The following is a 19,144-nucleotide window of genomic DNA, read 5'->3' on the forward strand; positions in this document are numbered from 1 at the left end:
AGTCACTGTAGTTCCACACTATAGTCACTGTAGTCCCAAAGTAGTCACTGTAGTTCCACACTACAGACAGACGGAGAGCAAACCTAGAGTCGCCTGTGGTTAAACCGTTTGGATAGAATGAGCATAAAAATACATGGGAGTGAACACTCAATATGAAGAAAAATCGACGCAAACAGAACATAAAATATCTGTCACCACAGACTCATCTGGAATGATTATTTAGCTTTTTGGAAGTAGATGTCTGAGGACCAAGAGAAGCGACCATTACACGGAAACCGGAAACGGAAACCGGAAACCGGAAACGGAAACGGAAACGGAAACGGAAACGGAAAACGGAAACGGAAAACGGAAACGGAAACCGGAAACGGAAACCGTGCAGTTACCATTTGTAAAGTGCAGATTTAAAGATATTGTAGTCGCTTCGAGAAGTTCATTTCAGCACATATCGATTGCACAAACACTCCCTGGTCTACAACATATCCAAGCACGTGATCTTTGGTTTCTTCAATGGAATAAAAGGAAAGAGAAATCAAATAATAGAGTTATTTAATTACATGTCTGCAAGGAAGTGCATCATTTTTGTTATATTTCATTGCAGCAGCCTCCAGCAAAAAAAACATTTTGTTGAACCAAAAATGGACAACCGTAGCTCAGTGAGAATCACTGAAAAAGAAACCAGGCCTTCATGGCAAGAAGCTCCGAGCACATCCGCCACCGTGGCCATCACGTCAAGTCGCAGCATCAGGACTCTCCGTTGCTTAGGAAGGCCCAAGAGGACATTTTTGCTTCTCCATTTGATTAAAGGTACACACACACCACGTGCTGCTCATAATGGAATCGTCCTGCAAATCAACTTATATGGAGCCTAATGTCAGCTTGACGAATATGTTATTGTGCAAAGGCCCTTACGTTAACCCCGAGGCAAAGTGAGATCCACCTGCGCAAACTATATTCACCGTAAATATTATATGTGAAATCCAAGGTGCAAATAAGGTAAAAGAAAAGGGGCAAATTACACACGTTCTTATTTTAAATGCAGTGCGACCTTTATAATTAGAAGCAAACTGGCGCAGCAACTTGGGGGTTTCTTAACCGGGGATGGATGGAATGGGTGGATGTGCTGCCAGGCTGGTGATAAATGTTAATGATCTTTCGAATGCTCCCCCATTATCACGAAGCCAAAGCAGCGCCACAATGAGGTGGGGAATCACCAGCCGTTGTTGGACCTGATACATTCCACCTACTCTCGAATCTGCTTCTTATATTAACCCATTTAATGGCAAAACGTGGCAGCAGTGGCGAAACCTTAACGTGCGTACCTGTGCGGTTGGGTGTTTCTGCACGCGTGGGGAGGCCGAGCTTTCTGGGGGTCCATGTTGGCCACACTTTTGGGGTACTTTCTGGGGATCGATGTTGGCCACACTTTTGGGGTACTTTCTGGCGAGCCATGTTAGCCACACTTTTGGGGTACTTTCTGGGGGTCCACGTTGGACACACTTTTGGGCTACTTTCTAGGGGTCCATGTTGGCCACACTTTTGGGGTACTTTCTGGGGGTCCACGTTGGCCACACTTTTGGGCTACTTTCTAGGGGTCCATGTTGGCCACACTTTTGAGGTACTTTCTGGGGATCGATGTCGGCCACACTTTTAGGCTACTTTCTGGGGATCCATGTTGGCCACACTTTTGGGGTACTTTCTGGGAATCCATGTAAGCCACACTTTTGGGGTACTTTCTGGGGATCCATGTTGGCCACACTTTTGGAGTACTTTCTGGGGATCCATGTTGGCCACACTTTTGGGGTACTTTCTGGGGGTCCATGTAAGCCACACTTTTGGGGTACTTTCTGGGGATCCATGTTGGCCACACTTTTGGGGTACTTTCTGGGGATCCATGTAAGCCACACTTTTGGGGTACTTTCTGGGGATCCATGTTGGCCACACTTTTGGAGTACCTTCTGGGGGTCCATGTGGTGGCCATCCTTTTGGGGTACTTTCTGGGGGTCCATGTTGGCCACACTTTTGGGGTACTTTCTGGGTGTCCATGTGGTGGCCACACTTTCGGGGTTCTTTCTGGGGGTCCATGTTGACCAAACTTTTGGGGTACTTTCTGGGGGTTCATGTTGGCCACACTTTTGGGGTACTTTCTGAGGGTCCATGTTGGCCACACTTTTGGAGTACTTTCTGGGGGTCCATGTTGACCACACTCTTGGGGTACTTTCTGGGGGTTCATGTTGGCTACACTTTTGGGGTACGTTCTGGGGGGTCCATGTTGGCCACACTTTGAGTTCTTTCTGGGGGTCCATGTTGGCCGCACTTTTGGGGTACAATGTACATTGCAATATACTTTATGGAATAATGGATATTTTTGTTGAAATGCTTTGGTCAAACTCGTGTCGGTTCGATGTTGACTGCTCCGAGATGTGTTGCTGAAACAAGAGGGTACAACACACAAGCAAATAGTCAAACAAAAGTTTACACAGGAAGGAAGGAAGCAGCCATTGATCTCCCCAGTAATAATACAAGTAGACAAGTGTCTGTATCACAATGACCTCAAATGCAAGAACACAGTACATAGTGTTTAAACATGAAATGCAAAGTGAGTCGTTTGCCATTCATATAGCTTTTTGCTTTTTTTTTATTATTCGAATTTTTGATAATTTTCCTTGATGATACGGACAGATGGAAAAGTTTTGCCAAAATCCACCTTGCTCATCTAGGGCAACATTTGTAGAGAAAGGAGCAAAGAAAAGGAGAGCAAGCGCAGGAATGTAGGACACAGGGAGCAAGTGGCATTTAGGGTGGAGGCTGGGAAGGGGGGATGGAGGAAGATGTGAAGGGATATGGAGAAGGGGATGAAGGAAGGGGGAGCGAGAGCGGGAGTCAATAAATGCAGCAGAGGTTTTTGGGAGAAGAGGAAACGAACATGTTGGACGTGATAGTGAAAACTGAGGAAAATATCACAGGAAAGCAAATAATTATAGAAGAGGCAGACACATTTTTTGTTAAATAAAAAATAATTAAAATGCATAAAATGTAAAAATAAAAGTTTGTATTGATTATTTACAAAGAAACCTGCCCCAAACAAGCTCAGATGTAATCATCACGTTTCGAATAAAAAAAACCCCTCTACTCATCAAGTACGTATCGTCTAATTTTGAGGCAAAACAAATCAGACATCTGCTAATTGGGAAAAATGTGGCACATTTGGAGCATGCGAGGGGGAGGGGGATTTGGGGGGCTAGTGCAGGGATAAGCAGGGAAGAGGGAATAAGCACATGTTTGGTGATGGTGGGGTAGAGAGCACAGTTGGTTAAAAATAAATAAGCACAGAAAAACACAAACAGGTAACAATGGAGGCAAAACCGGATTGACAATATGTACAGACAATGTAGATGGGGATGCGGAGCCATCTAGAAAAACTCAGTCTTACCTGCCTGCTAATCTGAACCATGAGGGTCGATGATGGAGGATCGATCTTGTCTGCCCCGGTAATGGTGATCCCGATTCCTGGAAGAACATCGAAGAAAGTCTTTCCAGGAATTCGTGGTAAACTTCCACACTTTATCCTATTGTTACAGACGCGGTTTTAGATGTTATTTTACCGAGCGGTTGGTATTACCGCGTCCGAACAGTTACTCCCCAATTAGAACCCGATTCACCCAGAACTTTGGCCGGATCGCACCGCAGCTATTCAATAGGGAAAAGACAAAGGCGACACGGATGTGAAGAAGAAGAAGAAGACAAAAAGGTTGGAAATACTACTAAATTTATTCCTACTATTTACATGCTCAAAGTAACCAAGGAGAAGGAAAGATAATAAAATAATATACAGAAGGATCAGAGACACAGTGCAATTATTAGCTTACCTACACAAGCTTAATTAACCCAGGACAGAACAAATAGAACAAACTCACGTACACAAGAAGGGTGGAAAGGCAGGAGGTGGATGGCTGGAGGGAGAGGGAGGTCCAAGGGGGTCCCGCAGCACAACCGGCGCGTTTAGCAGCCGCCGTTCAGGCCCCACGCTGCTGTTTTGGCTGCTGTGGACGTCGCGTGCTTTGCCAGGCCTCGTCGGACGCGTCTGGTCCAAACCCTCCACTCGTTCTTGGTCCACTCACTCTTTACCACCGACTCCTCACCGCAACCAACGCAACCAACTGACCACCACCACCGACTCCTCACCGCAACCAACGCAACCAACTGACCACCGACTCCACTGACTGACTCCTCACGACTCTCTTGGCGACCAACTCACGACTCACTTGCGTCCGCGCCTTTTATAGCGCCTCCGGCGATTAAGCCGCCGGCCTTTTGGACACGCCCATCGGGGTGCTCACCTCGGCCCTGGTTGGTCGCGCGACCCTCTGGCTCCGCCCTTGATGACGACGGGCGGGCACGCCTTTCTTCTCCGATTCGAGCACATGTTCAATGGCGGTTATTGGAGGGGAGGTAATTCAGCAATCGAGGCCCGGCAATGACGGAAGGGGATGTAAAAGGAAATGGAGATTTTGGGGATGGGAAGGAAAGGGAGATTTTGGGGATGGGAAGGAAAGGGGATCTATTCTCTTTCACTGGTGCAATGGAGTACTTCAATTAATGGGAGACACAGCCTTACCTTAAAACACAGAATAAGAGATAACTATCAACAGGGGTATTCTATTATTTGGCTGATGTGTATGCTTGTGGACTAATTATGGGATGCCCTTTCACCTTTACACAGCTCCGGAGGTAGGGGGGCGCAGAATAAACAATAATAATAATAATACAGCACACAATCAAAAAATATACAGTCCTCATCCCGCAACACTATTATGTCTCAGAGATAGGAAACAAGTCCCACCTGTTTGTGTGGCCCCATCTGTATATCAGTTTCTGCCATGTTGTGATGTTTGTCCATCAGTGTCTCTTCTTTTTTCCGGACTGTCTGTCCTTTTGCCTGTTTGTCTGTACTTCTTGAGAAGCTGCTCCGACATGTTCTGTTGGACTCTCAACTCTTGTTGTCAAACTTCTCCAGGAGACCTGACCTCTGTATTAAGAAAAATGGGAGTCTGAACCACAATCCAATCGTAATAATAAACAATCATCAAACTAAGTACAGTACAACAAAAAGGGTAAAAACTACCATCACCACCTTAACGAGACGGGCACTCGGAAGAGCGCCATGGGATGAACAGTTTATATTTTGAAACCCACTGATAGGCTGTAACTGGAATACACCTGAAAATTTTAATCAGCTTGTTCTCATCACCTAACCAACACCAAAATGGAGAAGATTGTCATGGGGGTCCGCAAGGCTAACCCGGGAACCCCCGCTCTAGCAAGGAAAATGGCCTTAAAATGCCTTTGTTGTTGTTGTTTGTTGTTGGTCTCAACACCGAACCAACTCATCCATCTAACTCGTCCTCAACTTCTTGAGATATCGTGCTATAAATTGTTTTTTACCACCATCTCTCAATGGTGAAGAATCTTTTTTTTCGTTTTTTTTGTATACAGGATCGACGCTCATGTAAGAGCTAACATTAATGACAAAAAAAGAAACGGACACAAGACGAAATAAAGGGAGCGGGAGACAAGATGGGGAGAGAGGGGAAAACACACAAGTACAACATTTGAGAGTAGGGCCATCGGGAGATCTGTGGGAGGGAGAGGGCTTGGGGGGAGGAGGCGTGGGAAGGTGAATAATCTTCTGGGAGAGGTGGGGGGTGGGAGAGGAAAAAAAACACATGGACACAGCTAAGACTTCCAGGAAAGAAGTCGGTATTTCAGAAAAGTGGATCTGGGGTGAATTAACGGGAGTAGAAAAGATCAAGGTTTTGGATGGGGGAAGATAAGAGATGGTGGTGAACAGCTGTTTTAAAGACCTGGAGGGGTGAGTGGGATTGAAGAGAGTGCGGGGCTTTGTTCCAGAGGCGGGAGAAAAGAGGAATGAAAGAGTGAAGGTGAGCAGAGAGTCTTGATTTTGGCAGTTTCACCATAAGAGGGTTGCTGGCAGATCTTGTTCGACCTGTAGGAATATTTGGGGGACAGAGCACAGACAAGGCTGGAGGGGATAGGCCAGAGAGGAGTTGGTAGAAGACAGAAAGACCACCAACCTGCCTGCGGTCAGTGAGTGAAAAGCCCTCAGAATCAGCTTCATCGCGGGAGATTCCAAATCTCTTTAAAAATATCCATTTGAACCATATCCATAACATGGATATACATATCCCACTGAATCACTATAATATGAAAATATCCATAAACATATAAATATAAAATAAAATATCCATATAAATATAAATAAATAAATATAAATATATATATATATATATAAATATAAAATATAAATAGAAAATATATATAAATACAAATATAAAAATATCCATAAATATATAAATATAAAATAAATATCCATATAAATATAAATAAATAAATAAAAATATATAAATATAAAATATAAATATAAAATATAAATATAAATATAAATATAAAAATATCCATAAATATATAAATATAAAATAAAATATCCATATAAATATAAATAAATAAATATAAATATATAAATATAAAATATAAATATAAAATAAATATAAATATAAATATAAAAATATCCATAAATATATAAATATAAAATAAAATATCCACATAAATATAAATAAATAAATATAAATATATAAATATATAAATATAAAATATAAATATAAAATAAATATAAATATAAATTAAAAATATCCATTAAAATATCGATTTAAATTCAAAAATTTGAATCACTTTAAAAATAAAAAACCATTGTGTCCGGATTTGGATCTTCACTAAAATCTAACCAATTCCTCCTTGTCACACACCCAACCTGTTCACCAAGTTTCATCCAAATCCGTAATCAACTTTTTGAGATACCCTGCACAAAAACAAACAAACAGACAAACAAACAGACTGGGGTGAAAACATGACCTCTGTCCACTTGCGGTGGGCAGAGGTAATAACAGTAATAACAGTAATAACAGTAATATAAAACGGACAGATGCTAAGGTTTGGTCGATATCCAAGTTGCTCAATTTGGCGATTCTGCAACCTCAGCTAATCTACTATTATCCAAAGCAAGCATCATTATATCAACGGCCATTTCTCCAAAAACAATAGTAGGAAACAAAAAGAACGCAAAATTATTACCATCTAGGTACAACCAAAAACTAAACTTTAAGTAAGACAAAAATATATATAATAACTAGATATGATGAAGATCAACTTTCACACTTCACTTCATTATATGACAAAATGAATGGGCTGAAAATAGGCCGCAAATGAAAATTCCAGTTAAATCCCCCCATCGTTTCCATGATGGCAGCCATGTCTTGCCTTTATAAGTCTGTGATTGGCTGGAGAACATCACATGATTTCCACAGCCAATGAAAGATCCACAAAAAACAAGGCATGGCCATTTGCAGAGAAATCACAAGGATCACAAGGTCTGAGAGACCATTTTCTACAGCAAACACCTTATTCGTCCATATATCAGCGGCAGAAGTATCAGTGTCAAATTTTCACGATGGAAACGAATTTTCAAGCAATCTCCCTATTATAAAAAAAAAAAAGATCTCATGTTTTCTTGAGAGAGCTCATGCCAAATTACAGGCACACCGTGAGTGAAGCACAGTCAAAATCCCTCATATGAGCCTCTGGCAACTGAGCAGGGCCAAATGAATCAGCGGAAATGAGACAAAAGAAAAATAAATGAACAACGAAGGAGTTGAACCAAGACTACATAAATTATATCACCTAAATAAACAAGAAAGAGCAATCAGAGATTGCAGGCCCTCACCAGGACGTGTTTTCAGTTGTTTTTTTTAAAGGCTTTTGTGTTAAAACAAATATGACACGTGACCGATAACGGTCACGACCAGATATGCAAATGCTCTTCAAATTTCCAGTCAATCAGATGAAAATTGAGGATTTTAGAAATTCGGCTGATGTTGACCTCAAAAAAATTTGGTGGTTGAATTCAGTGACCAGATATGCAAGTCCTCTTCAAATTTCAAGTCAATTGGATGAAAATTGAGGATTTTAGAAATTTGGCCTATGTTGACCTTTTGGCCTATGTTGACCTCAAAAATACTGGGTGGTTGAATTCAGTGACCAGTTTTTCAAGTCCTCTTCAAATTTCAAGTCAATCGGATGAAAATTGAGGATTTTAGAAATTTGGGAATGTTGGTAACTTTTGGCCTTTGTTGACCTTTTGAACTTTTGACCCCCAAAACACTAAGCTTCTTCCTTATGACGTCCTCTACCATTTGGTAAAATTTCGTGAAGATCGGTTGAAAATTGTGACCTGTAGGCCGGTGACAAACAAACAGACAAACAGACAGACAGACAGACAGAACCACAAACACAACCGACCAATATACTTGAAAAATCTTCGATTTTGCAAGTAACAAACAAGAAAAAGAGCAATCAGAGATTGCAAACCCTCGCTAGGATGTATTTTCAGTGGTTTTTTAAAGGCTTTTGTGTTAAAACAAATATGGCGGCCGAACCACGTGACGGATGACGTTATCGGTTTTTTTTTCGAAACTAATTTATTCCGAGATTATGCTCAAGAAATTTAATCTTGATCGGATGAAGTTTTATACTTGTCGAATTATGACGTCATAATGGAGATACCAATGACATCATCATTAACATATTTTATTCCCCATGGAGTGTTCTTTACAATGAGCCATGTCTCAATTTTTTCTATTCAGCCCTTTCGGAGATATAGAGGTGCAAATTTTTCGGTTTTTCCAAGATGGCGGCCGAACCACGTGACCGATGACGTCATAATTATCAATAAAAAATTCTACAGGTGGAGTTGCACCTATGGTAAAAATTTGCTGTCGATTGGATCAACGGTTGTAGAGAAAATCATATTTATTCTGTGCGGACAACAGACAGACAAACAGACAAACAAACGGACTCAAATGCAATACCCTCTCCTCTGGCGAGGGTAATAATGTTGATGGTGAATGATTTGGTCGTAAAAATAACTAAACAAGAAGACGTCATGCGGAGCACGATACTTGCAAGTAATAAATGAAAACAAAAGACTTGCACCTGAACAATTAGCCAAAGTCTCCTTTGTTCTGTGTCTAGTGCTTTGGGCATTGGGAGCACAAATTGAATGGACCCAACCAACAACGTAAGGGTGTAAGGGTATATTTATATCGCACCTTCTCGAAATTCATCCAGACATGTTTGCACAAGAAGCCACAACTCTCCCACCACCTTCCATCCTCAAAGGAGGACATCTACAGGGCAGTGGGGAAGAGCAGGGCGAGGCGATGGGGTTTGGGGAAGGACATGTTGGGGATTATGGGAAAGGTAATCAACATTTAAAAGTCTACACCTGTGTCGTCTGTAATATGACATTTACACCACCAAACTTGGCACTCAAGGTGAAACAAACCCTGTAGGGTAGAACTATAACTATGGACACTATGAGGCATTGAGGCATGCTGCAAATTTATACCATGACGTCATAATGCTAGATCACCATGAGCCATGCTGCAAGTCCACACGTGACGAAATAATGTTAGATCAACATGAGCAATGATGCAAATCCACACCATGAAGTCATAATGCTAGATCACTATGAGCCATGGTACAAATACACACCGTGACATCATAATGCCAGATCAACATGAACCATGCTGCAAATCCACTCCATGACGTCATAATGCGAGATCACTATGAGCAATGCGACAAATACACACCGTGACATCATAATGCTAGATCACTATGAGCCATGCTACAAATCCACACCGTGGCATCATAATGCTAGATCAACATGAACCATGCTGCAAATCCACTCCATGACGTCATAATGCTAGATCACTATGAGCCATGCTACAAATCCACACCGTGACATCATAATGCTAGATCACTATGAGCCATGCTACAATTCCACTCCATGACGTCATAATGCTAGATCACTGAGCCATGCCGCAAATCCACACCGTGACGTCATAATGCTAGATCACTATGAGCCATGCTACAAATCCAATCCATGACATCATAATGCTAGATCACGATGAACCATGCCGCAAATCCACACCGTGACATCATAATGCTAGATCACTATGAGCCATGCTACAAATCCACACCATGAAGTCATAATGCTAGATCAACATGAACCATGCTGGAAATCCACTAAATTACATCATAATGCCAGATCACTATGAGCCATGCTACAAATCCACACCGTGACATCATAATGCTAGATCACTATGAGCCATGGTACAAATCCACACCGTGACATCATAATGCGGGATCAACATGAACCATGCTGCAAATCCACTCCATGACGTCATAATGCGAGATCACTATGAGCCATGCTACAAATACACACCGTGACATCATAATGCTAGATCACTATGAGCCATGCTACAAATCCACACCATGAAGTCATAATGCTAGATCAACATGAACCATGCTGGAAATCCACTAAATTACATCATAATGCCAGATCACTATGAGCCATGCTACAAATCCACACCGTGACATCATAATGCTAGATCACTATGAGCCATGGTACAAATCCACACCGTGACATCATAATGCGGGATCAACATGAACCATGCTGCAAATCCACTCCATGACGTCATAATGCGAGATCACTATGAGCCATGCTACAAATACACACCGTGACATCATAATGCTAGATCACTATGAGCCATGCTACAAATCCACACCATGAAGTCATAATGCTAGATCAACATGAACCATGCTGCAAATCCACTCCATGACGTCATAATGCTAGATCACTATGAGCCATGCTACAAATACACACCGTGACATCATAATGCTAGATCACTATGAGCCATGCTACAAATCCACACCATGAAGTCATAATGCTAGATCAACATGAACCATGCTGCAAATCCACTCCATGACGTCATAATGCTAGATCACTATGAGCCATGCTACAAATACACACCGTGACATCATAATTCTAGATCACCATGAACCATGCTGCAAATCCACAACATGACGTCATAATGCTAGATCACTGAGCCATGCTACAATTCCACACCATGATGTCATAATGCTAGATCACTATGAGCCCTGCTACAAATCCACTCCGTGACGTCATAATTCTAGATCACCAAGAGCCATTCTGCAAATCCACACCGTGTCATAATGCTAGATCACGATGAGCCATGTGATACAAATCCACTCCGTGACATCATAATGCTAGATCACTATGAGACATGCTGCAAAACCACACCATGATGTCATAATGGTAATCCAGCAAAGTTCAAACTGCGCACACATAGCGAGATTGTAAAAACTACATTAAGCGAAGCCATGTTTTCCTCTTCTTCTTCTTCTGCAACCAAAGGCTTCAGACTAATGTTCCAACCACAGGGTGTCCTCAACAATGTGACAGAAAATGGTTGGTTGTTTTGCCAAAGTTGCACATATCTACAAAGGACATACGGGCTGTAAACTGCACAATGAATGTGATGCGATGTGAGAATTCTGAGGAAAACTCACTTTGGATCAACAATGTGTTTGAAAGTGAAGTTGTGACCTTTTGGTCCTCAGCACTGCATATGTCACATTTTCTAAATGGATATTCCGACCCACGCTGCAATCTCATGGGAAGTCTTGAGAAGAAACTCAAGGAATTCCAAAGATTTCTACATAATTGGAATCTCTCATAAGGAAGAATAGTCGTGGCCAGCTCCTGTTTTCTTTTTGTCCTGCGAGGAATCATCCGCATGGATCAGATCATCCAGGATTCCATGATGGCGTCGGTACATCATCTCATGTCATCTTCCATCCCGAGCCTCGCATCCATCACAGTGATTAACCCGCTCATTAAACTCCCAAGGGATTATCCCCCTCGGAATCCTTTCCCCTTCCGAAAGAATGAATCCATCCAGTTATTCGGGTGTGGTTGTTTCCCAATCACTCCAGACATCCATCGATACCCCCTCCATCTTCCCAAATAGGACCCGAGAGGGATTGTTCACAAACAGAGACAAATGTGACACCCAGCGTCACAAAATGACACTCTGCTGCACAAAGATGAACACACCGCATTACAGTGGGAAACACACGTTACACGTCACATGTGTACGTCACAAAATCTACAATTCCACCCTCAGATGATACGGCTCCTGGACACTGGACAGTCACAATATATACAAGTGTGGATATTTATTAGTAATCAAACCTAACCCTCCACCCCCTCTGGACAGTCACAATATATACAAGTGTGGATATTTATTAGTAATCAAACCTAACCCTCCACCATCTGGATAGTCACAATATATACAAGTGTGGATATGTATTAGTAATCAAACCTAAACCTCCACCATCTGGACAGTCACAATATATACAAGTGTGGATATTTATTAGTAATCAAACCTAACCCTCCACCATCTGGACAGTCACAATATATACAAGTGTGGATATTTATTAGTAATCAAACCTAAACCTCCACCCCCCGATGGACAGTCACAATATATACAAGTGTGGATATTTATTAGTAATCAAACCTAACCCTCCACCCCCTCTGGACAGTCACAATATATACAAGTGTGGATATTTATTAGTAATCAAACCTAACCCTCCACCCCCGATGGACAGTCACAATATATACAAGTGTGGATATTTATTAGTAATCAAACCTAACCCTCCACCCCCGATGGACAGTCACAATATATACAAGTGTGGATATTTATTAGTAATCAAACCTAACCCTCCACCCCCCGATGGACAGTCACAATATATACAAGTGTGGATATTTATTAGTAATCAAACCTAACCCTCCACCCCCTCTGGACAGTCACAATATTGTTGCGAATATGGAATTTGGCCTCCATATCCGCTTGTAAATATTCCCCTATTTCCCCAATACTCCCCAACTATCCCCAATCCCCCATTCCCTAGTCCCATTGTCTGTAAACAACACTCTGTAGAACCGACCTTCCCCTATTTCCCCCATTAAATGTCGCACCCAGGTTCACCGCATCTCACGTAGACAACTATAGGACATCTTGCTAGTTATTCTTAGTCTATGTCAGTTAAGGACTCGTTTCCATTAATTCTGACTCTTCGTTGCACCAGAATGTGATTATATGGCACCAGTAGTGAGTTTAGGACCTTCCCATACCTCCTCCCATCTTCTTCCCCAAACAACAACTACAACAACAACTACAACAACAACTACAACAACAACTACAACAACTACAACAACGGCGCACGTGGGGAGTGTGCGTCCTCACTCCGGCTCGGTTAGCCGCCATTACCCATGCGCTCCACGGGGTTACCACGAAGGGGCTGGCTGTCAGCTCCTCATCAAGGGCGGAGCCTGGTAACCCCCCCGCACCCAATAAGAAGGGCGGACCGATTCCATCTGGGGCGGAGCTAACGAGCCGAGGGCGTGTCACTCCCCGCCGGATATACGCAGCGACTTACCGGATGTGACGTCAGATGCGCCTCAGCCACGGATGTGAGATGCGCCCCGAGCTTGAAGAAGAGCCAGTCACCACCTTCTAGCGCTGAGAGAGACCTCCCGCATCTCTGGACCGGAGCGGGTCGATTCTGTCCTTGAGCCAAGAGTGCACCTTGAGCCATCGACTACCCGCTTTCCTTGCCATCAATCCCCGTGTGAGTCAGTTTGTCCCGTTTATCTGTCGTCTGTCGGGGCTAATATAAGAGTGTGTCTAAGTGCCTGCCTTTCTATGCTGTCCCTCTTGTCGTTGTAATCTGACCTTCCGCCCTAATATAACCTCCTCCGGAGGTCTTGAGAACTGAACCCTTGGTGTCGTGTCATTTTAATCCAGCCGTTGTGTCTTTTCCATCATTGATTTAGCATAGCGCGACTTAGTCAACGTTCGAGCATAATCGGGTAAACTGTGCAGACGCGGTCATACCAAACAGCTCGGTAAACTAACATCCACAACCGCGTCTGTAACAATTGGTGTCAGGAGTGGGATTCGGACCTGGGACTAAATTTATTAGGCCCAAATTTTGGAACACCAATTGTACCACTTGGGTAACAATTGGTGTTGGGGAGGTAGAATTCGATCCGGAGCGCGTTTCCCGCGCTCGACGAAATTATAACGGCGAAATTTGATTTGTTTTACAAAATATAAAAACCCGAATTTTGAAAGTCGCGCTATGGCGGATCAAGACAGCTGGGGTCCGGTAGAGGAGAGTGAGGCAGGGTCGGTCCAGGACCAAATTGAGGGACGCGAGGAGAGCGAAGCAGCGAGGGTAGCAGACGCACAAATTAGCGTCGTTGCGCCCGACATTGCGGGTGCGCAAAATGGCGCCTCGCTGGTCGCGGCGCCCGCGACCGTGGCAGCGCCCCTGGTGGATTCGAACCTTTTCCTCCTGCAAATGAGGGCCTTTATGGAACAAATGGGAGACCAAATTGGAGGTTTGGGGAGCCGGATGGATGCTCAGAGTGAGCAAATGAGGGCTGATAGTGAGCGATTGGAGGGCCAAATGGGGGTAATGAGGGACGAAGCGAGGGGTACCGGTGAGGGGTTAGACAATAATTTTAAGGGATTAGACAAGAAATTTGGGAAATTAGACAATAGATTAGGGGAAATACAGGAGGGGTTAACGGGGGTAGAAAATAGAATGGCTGCCCAGGAGAATCAGATAGAGGGAATGCAAAAGGGGTTAGAGGGGTTAGAAAACAGGATGGAAGGCAAATTGAGGGACATGAGGGACCAAGCGGAAAGGGAAGTTAAACAAATGGGGCAGCAGATAGAGGGGGTCAGAATGGGGGTAGAAACCAAACTGGATGCTCACAGGGAGGAAATGGAGCAGATGAGGGTGGCATCTGGGCAGGAGATGCAAGTGATGGGAGAGGAGATCAGAAGAGGGGTGAGTGAGGAGGTCGGAGGAGTGCGCGAGGAGGTGAGGCACTGTAAGGAGCGCATGGAGAAGGAGGTGAGAAAGGGGACTGTAAAGTTACAAGGGGGCATAGAGGACCTGACGCAGGAAGTAGAACAACTGACAGAGGGACAAAAAGAACTAACGGACCAGGTAAAGAAGAACACAGCGGTAATAGGAGGGTTAAAAGCGACACAAAATGACCTAAAAAATGACTTGGTAGCGACGAAGAGGGAATGTCAGATGGTACGTGAGGGACTGACAACGAGGTTGGACGAGGTGATAGAGGTAATGGAAACGAAGGACCGGCAGGTGAGGACGCACATGGAAACGGTCAAGGTAGCCTTAGAGGATGAGCTTGAGGAGACGTACCGGGGAATAAAAGAGGTGAAGCAGAAATTAGAAGAAGTGGAAGAAGGGGTGAGCGAAATTAAGAAGCGACGGAGAGGGGATAAGAAAGAGATAAAAGAGGAGATAAAAGAATTGGTCCGAAGTCTGTGTTCGGATCGTGATGATGTGCTCATTAACCGGATGAGGGATTCGCAGGTGATGGAGGAGAAGCGAAGAGGAAGAGGACCCGGTGTAAGTGGTGACCAATATGGTCGTGCGTATGATGCGCCAGGGGATTTAAGAAGCTTGGGGGTCGAGATGGACCCGGGTGTTCGTGAGAGGCCATTGGTGAAGTGTGCGACAGGTCTGGTGTGCGAAAAAGGAGGTGTGCGAGAAAGTCCGACTCTGGGGTGTGTGAGGAAAAAGGGCGTGCCAAGGAGTGAGGGTGCTGGCGAGAGTGAGTCGGTCGTAGCGCGTGTGCGAGGGAGCACATGGAAGCACGGTGTGGTAAGTGTTACAGAGGGTGTGACGGGAGAGTGTGCGCAGGAGTGTGCGCGAGCAAGGTGTGTGACGGACAGGTGCATGGGGAAAGAGTGCGCTGTCAAAGGTAAGGAAGAATGCACGCCTGTGGTGAGTGTTGCAGAGGGTGTGACGGGAGAGTGTGCGCAAGAGTGTGCGCGAGAGAGGTGTGTAACGGACGGGTGCATGAGGAAAGAGTGCGCTGTCAAGAGTGGAGGTGAGAGTAGTATGAGTGGCACGGAGCGTGAGTTGGTTGTGACAGGTGAGCGAGGATGGACACCTGGAATGGAAGGATGCACACCTGGAATGGTAGAGCGTGAGTGGGAATGCACGCTGGAATTGGTAGTGAGGCACGTGGTTGGGTGTGCGGGTGAGAGCACACCTGTGATGGTCACAGAGGAGGTGACAGAGGAGGGGGCGCGAAGAGGTGTGTTGGTGAGGTGTGCGACCAACGAATGTGTGCCAAAGTGTTCGGTGGTCAGGTGTGTGACCAAGGCTGTGAGTGGAATGGGTGTACCTGGGTGTGTAAGGAAAGGTACGAGGAGCATGGAAACGGCTGGATGTGTGAGCAAGGAACGGGCTGTGGGGTGTAAGCGTCCAGGTGAAGCATCGACGGTAACCGGTTTAGAGGTTAGGTCGACTTTTAGCCGAATCGGGCCCTCGGTGCGTGCCGGGCCTCGCTTTGAACGGCTGCGTCCGTGCTCCACTAGGCGGAGCTGGCAGCCCGATAGAAAGGGTCGTCATGGCGACCACTTTTTGGTGAGACGTGCCGGCAAGTCGAGAGCGGGACATTGGATGGCTCCGTGCCGAGATGGTGCGTGGGATCTCGGCACGGGTAAGCCCCCGTCCCTGCACCGAATGCCGGACGCATCCAGCCGCTGGCACGGAACAACCCGCATCCATTGCTTGGCTTTACGAAGCCGGGCTTTGGACAGGAATTGGCGCACCGAGAGGCATTAGTGAGTAGACTGGGTGATGAGGTTAGTGTTTTGGACCCAAAATTAGAGAAAAACAAAATTTGATGATTGGCAAGGGATTGGCAGTAGTGATTGGCAGATGATGAGTAGTGATTGGCAAATTTTTGATTTGTTGAAATTTGATGTGCAAAATTGGTAGTGAGCGATGGGCCCGGTGGGTAAGGGTGGCATCCCTGCCACCCTTCCCATGGGGTGGGGGCAAAGGAGCAATAGCTTATGGGGTGTATGGCAGTGAAAACTAGCCCGGGTGGGTTAGGTTATATTGATAGGGCCCTAGAAGATGACATTAGGTGACGTTAAGGTTAGTTAGTGACTGATACCTGTAGTGGGGACGCAGGTAGATTAGTGTGGATTATAATGACGTGGAAGCGCAAGTTTCAGAAGGGAGTAGTTAGCTGAGATGATGCCGTGTGTGTGAGAATTGAACAGGTGTGAGAGCACAGGTGTGCAAGTACAGGTGTGTGGAGAGAGTTGGAGTAAGTGGTACGGAGTGGTGTGCATGGTGCGAAGGTGTGGATGGGGGAAGAGTGGACCCCTTTCACGAGTACCCGGGGCGGGTAGTGTAAGTGTTAGGTAGAGGGTATAGGTAAATTGTGGTTGGATATTGGCATTTGTGGTGCGGTTGCAGAATGGTATTGTGGATGGGTGCATTAGTGTCGTGGAAATGGCTGGGCGTGTAGCCTGTTAGTGTGTGTAGTTGGTTTGGGCACTCCACCACTGTGAGGATGTCGGCCAGGTGAGGCCGCAGGTGGGCTCTGGGAGCCGGTAGAGTTGTGGATGGGGCCCGAGGATCCGGAGGACGGACCCGGGTAGCCCAGTGCCAGAGAGGGCACCGAGTGGGGAGAGCGCCAGAGGGCCTTCCCCAGGTAGTTAGGTTAGGGTAAGGAGCAGGTAAGCTCGGAGGCAACTGCAGTGGTGGAGGTGTGCAGGTGGGTAGACCCGCTGGGAGAGGTACACGCCACAGCCCAGAAATTGTGCGAGGACACCGGGAGATGAATCGGGGGAGTGAGACCCCAAATTGAAAAGCACCACAGTTTGCTCAATGGGAATTGGTTTTTAGAACCCATAGTGTAAGAGGGCCAATGGTTTGGCCGGAGAAAGACCCCGGGTAGTGTAAAGTTGTTAAAGTCATTTAGGAAATAGTTAGGATTGATGAACCTGTCGCACCATACGCAGCCACTTACCTGTGGTGATGATGATGACTCCACACCCGTGTTTTCTTTGTTTTGTGTTGCAGGAAGTAAGGATTGCTGTTGGATTTGTGAGACGCATCACGACGTGGATGAGACATTGGGGTGATTCCATCTCTCCCTCCCTAGGAGGGACTGATGATGAATTGGTAATGGCAAATTATGATGTTCAGTTGGAGATGGCAAATTTTGATGAGAGTTGAAAATGGCAAATTTGATTGGTTAGGAGGGAGAGAAGACGAATTTGGTTTATGGGAGGAACGGGGAAGACAGTAGGGACGTTTGTTGATTTGTAAAGTATATGTTTATGGGTAGTGTTGTGTTTTGTGGATACAGTAAGGGGTAAGGGAGGGGCCATGTAGGTTACCTGGTGGGGGGGGGGGGGAGCGTACGGTAGGAACGTACCTGTCTCACCTGGTTCCCATGTGCCCCTAGTGTGCATTACCTTGTGTTGCGTGCACTTTTGCGCCCTTACCACCTTACTCACTTGTCTGCTTCTTTTGTCTCCCACCTCCGAGGATCTGGCTTTGGGGCAGAGAGAGAGGAGAGAGAGGTGCTGGCTCCGCAGTTGTGGGCCTGCGCTTTCGCTGCTTGCTGCCTGGATCGATACACCATATGGACCGCAATGTTTGTGGCCGCCCACCATGGACCGCAGTTCTGTTGCGGCCAAGCACCACCCATTGATGGACCTCTGGGTCAACGTGGCACCTATGCCAAACAGGTGAACCACTAATAGTTGGCCCCCTGACGGCCACAATAAGGAAATGGACGCGGTTGGCGCCTTTCTTTATTTTCTAAGGAAGTAAGAAGGCCAAGTGCACCACACGAAGAGCAAGAGACACCTGCAGGGTTAGGGGTTGTTGAATTTATTTTTACTCATTGAACAATGGTGACTGCACCGATTGGTGCTGGGGTGGTGCTTTTGGTGCTTGGATGGGGTGCTCTGCACATTATTAAAGGCCGTAAGGCCACAGAGCACTCGTGGGTTGGTGTATCGATGCTGGCATGCATGCTCTCTCTATGCATAACATCTGCATGTGTTCCTCCAAAAACAGGTCCTGGATCGTAGTGTAAATATCAGCGTAGTCTTGTAAATAATGCTCCCTACCGGCTGTATGTTTAGTTTGCGAATTCTTTCCGCGATTCGGTTATCCTGTGGGTGTGTTTCTGTGAGGAGAAGGGTGCAACGTCGCAGGGGGACATATTTGCTCATTTGTGAATATCTGTAAAACTGTCGCACTCAGGGTAGAGTTAATAGTA

The 19,144-nt window shown here is 45.3% G+C and overlaps 1 protein-coding gene across 1 annotated transcript in view; it reads right to left on the minus strand.

The window, feature by feature from the left end:
• Nucleotides 1-531: 531 nt before the first annotated feature.
• Nucleotides 532-19,144, minus strand: part of LOC144891269 (uncharacterized) — a 236,579-nt gene continuing 217,966 nt past the window's right edge. Inside the window, exons 4-6 of the mRNA XM_078773709.1 lie at nt 4,841-5,026; nt 3,431-3,507; nt 532-2,426 (exon numbers count right to left, since the gene is read on the minus strand). Coding sequence (XP_078629835.1) covers nt 1,586-2,426; nt 3,431-3,507; nt 4,841-4,897 — 975 coding nt within the window. The 5' untranslated portion in view covers nt 4,898-5,026 and the 3' untranslated portion in view covers nt 532-1,585. The remainder of the gene's footprint in view (nt 2,427-3,430; nt 3,508-4,840; nt 5,027-19,144) is intronic.

The sequence above is a fragment of the Myxine glutinosa genome, chromosome 3 (genome assembly GCF_964187855.1).
Source record: "Myxine glutinosa chromosome 3, kmMyxGlut1.1, whole genome shotgun sequence".
In the NCBI taxonomy this organism is placed as follows: Eukaryota; Metazoa; Chordata; class Myxini; order Myxiniformes; family Myxinidae; genus Myxine; species Myxine glutinosa.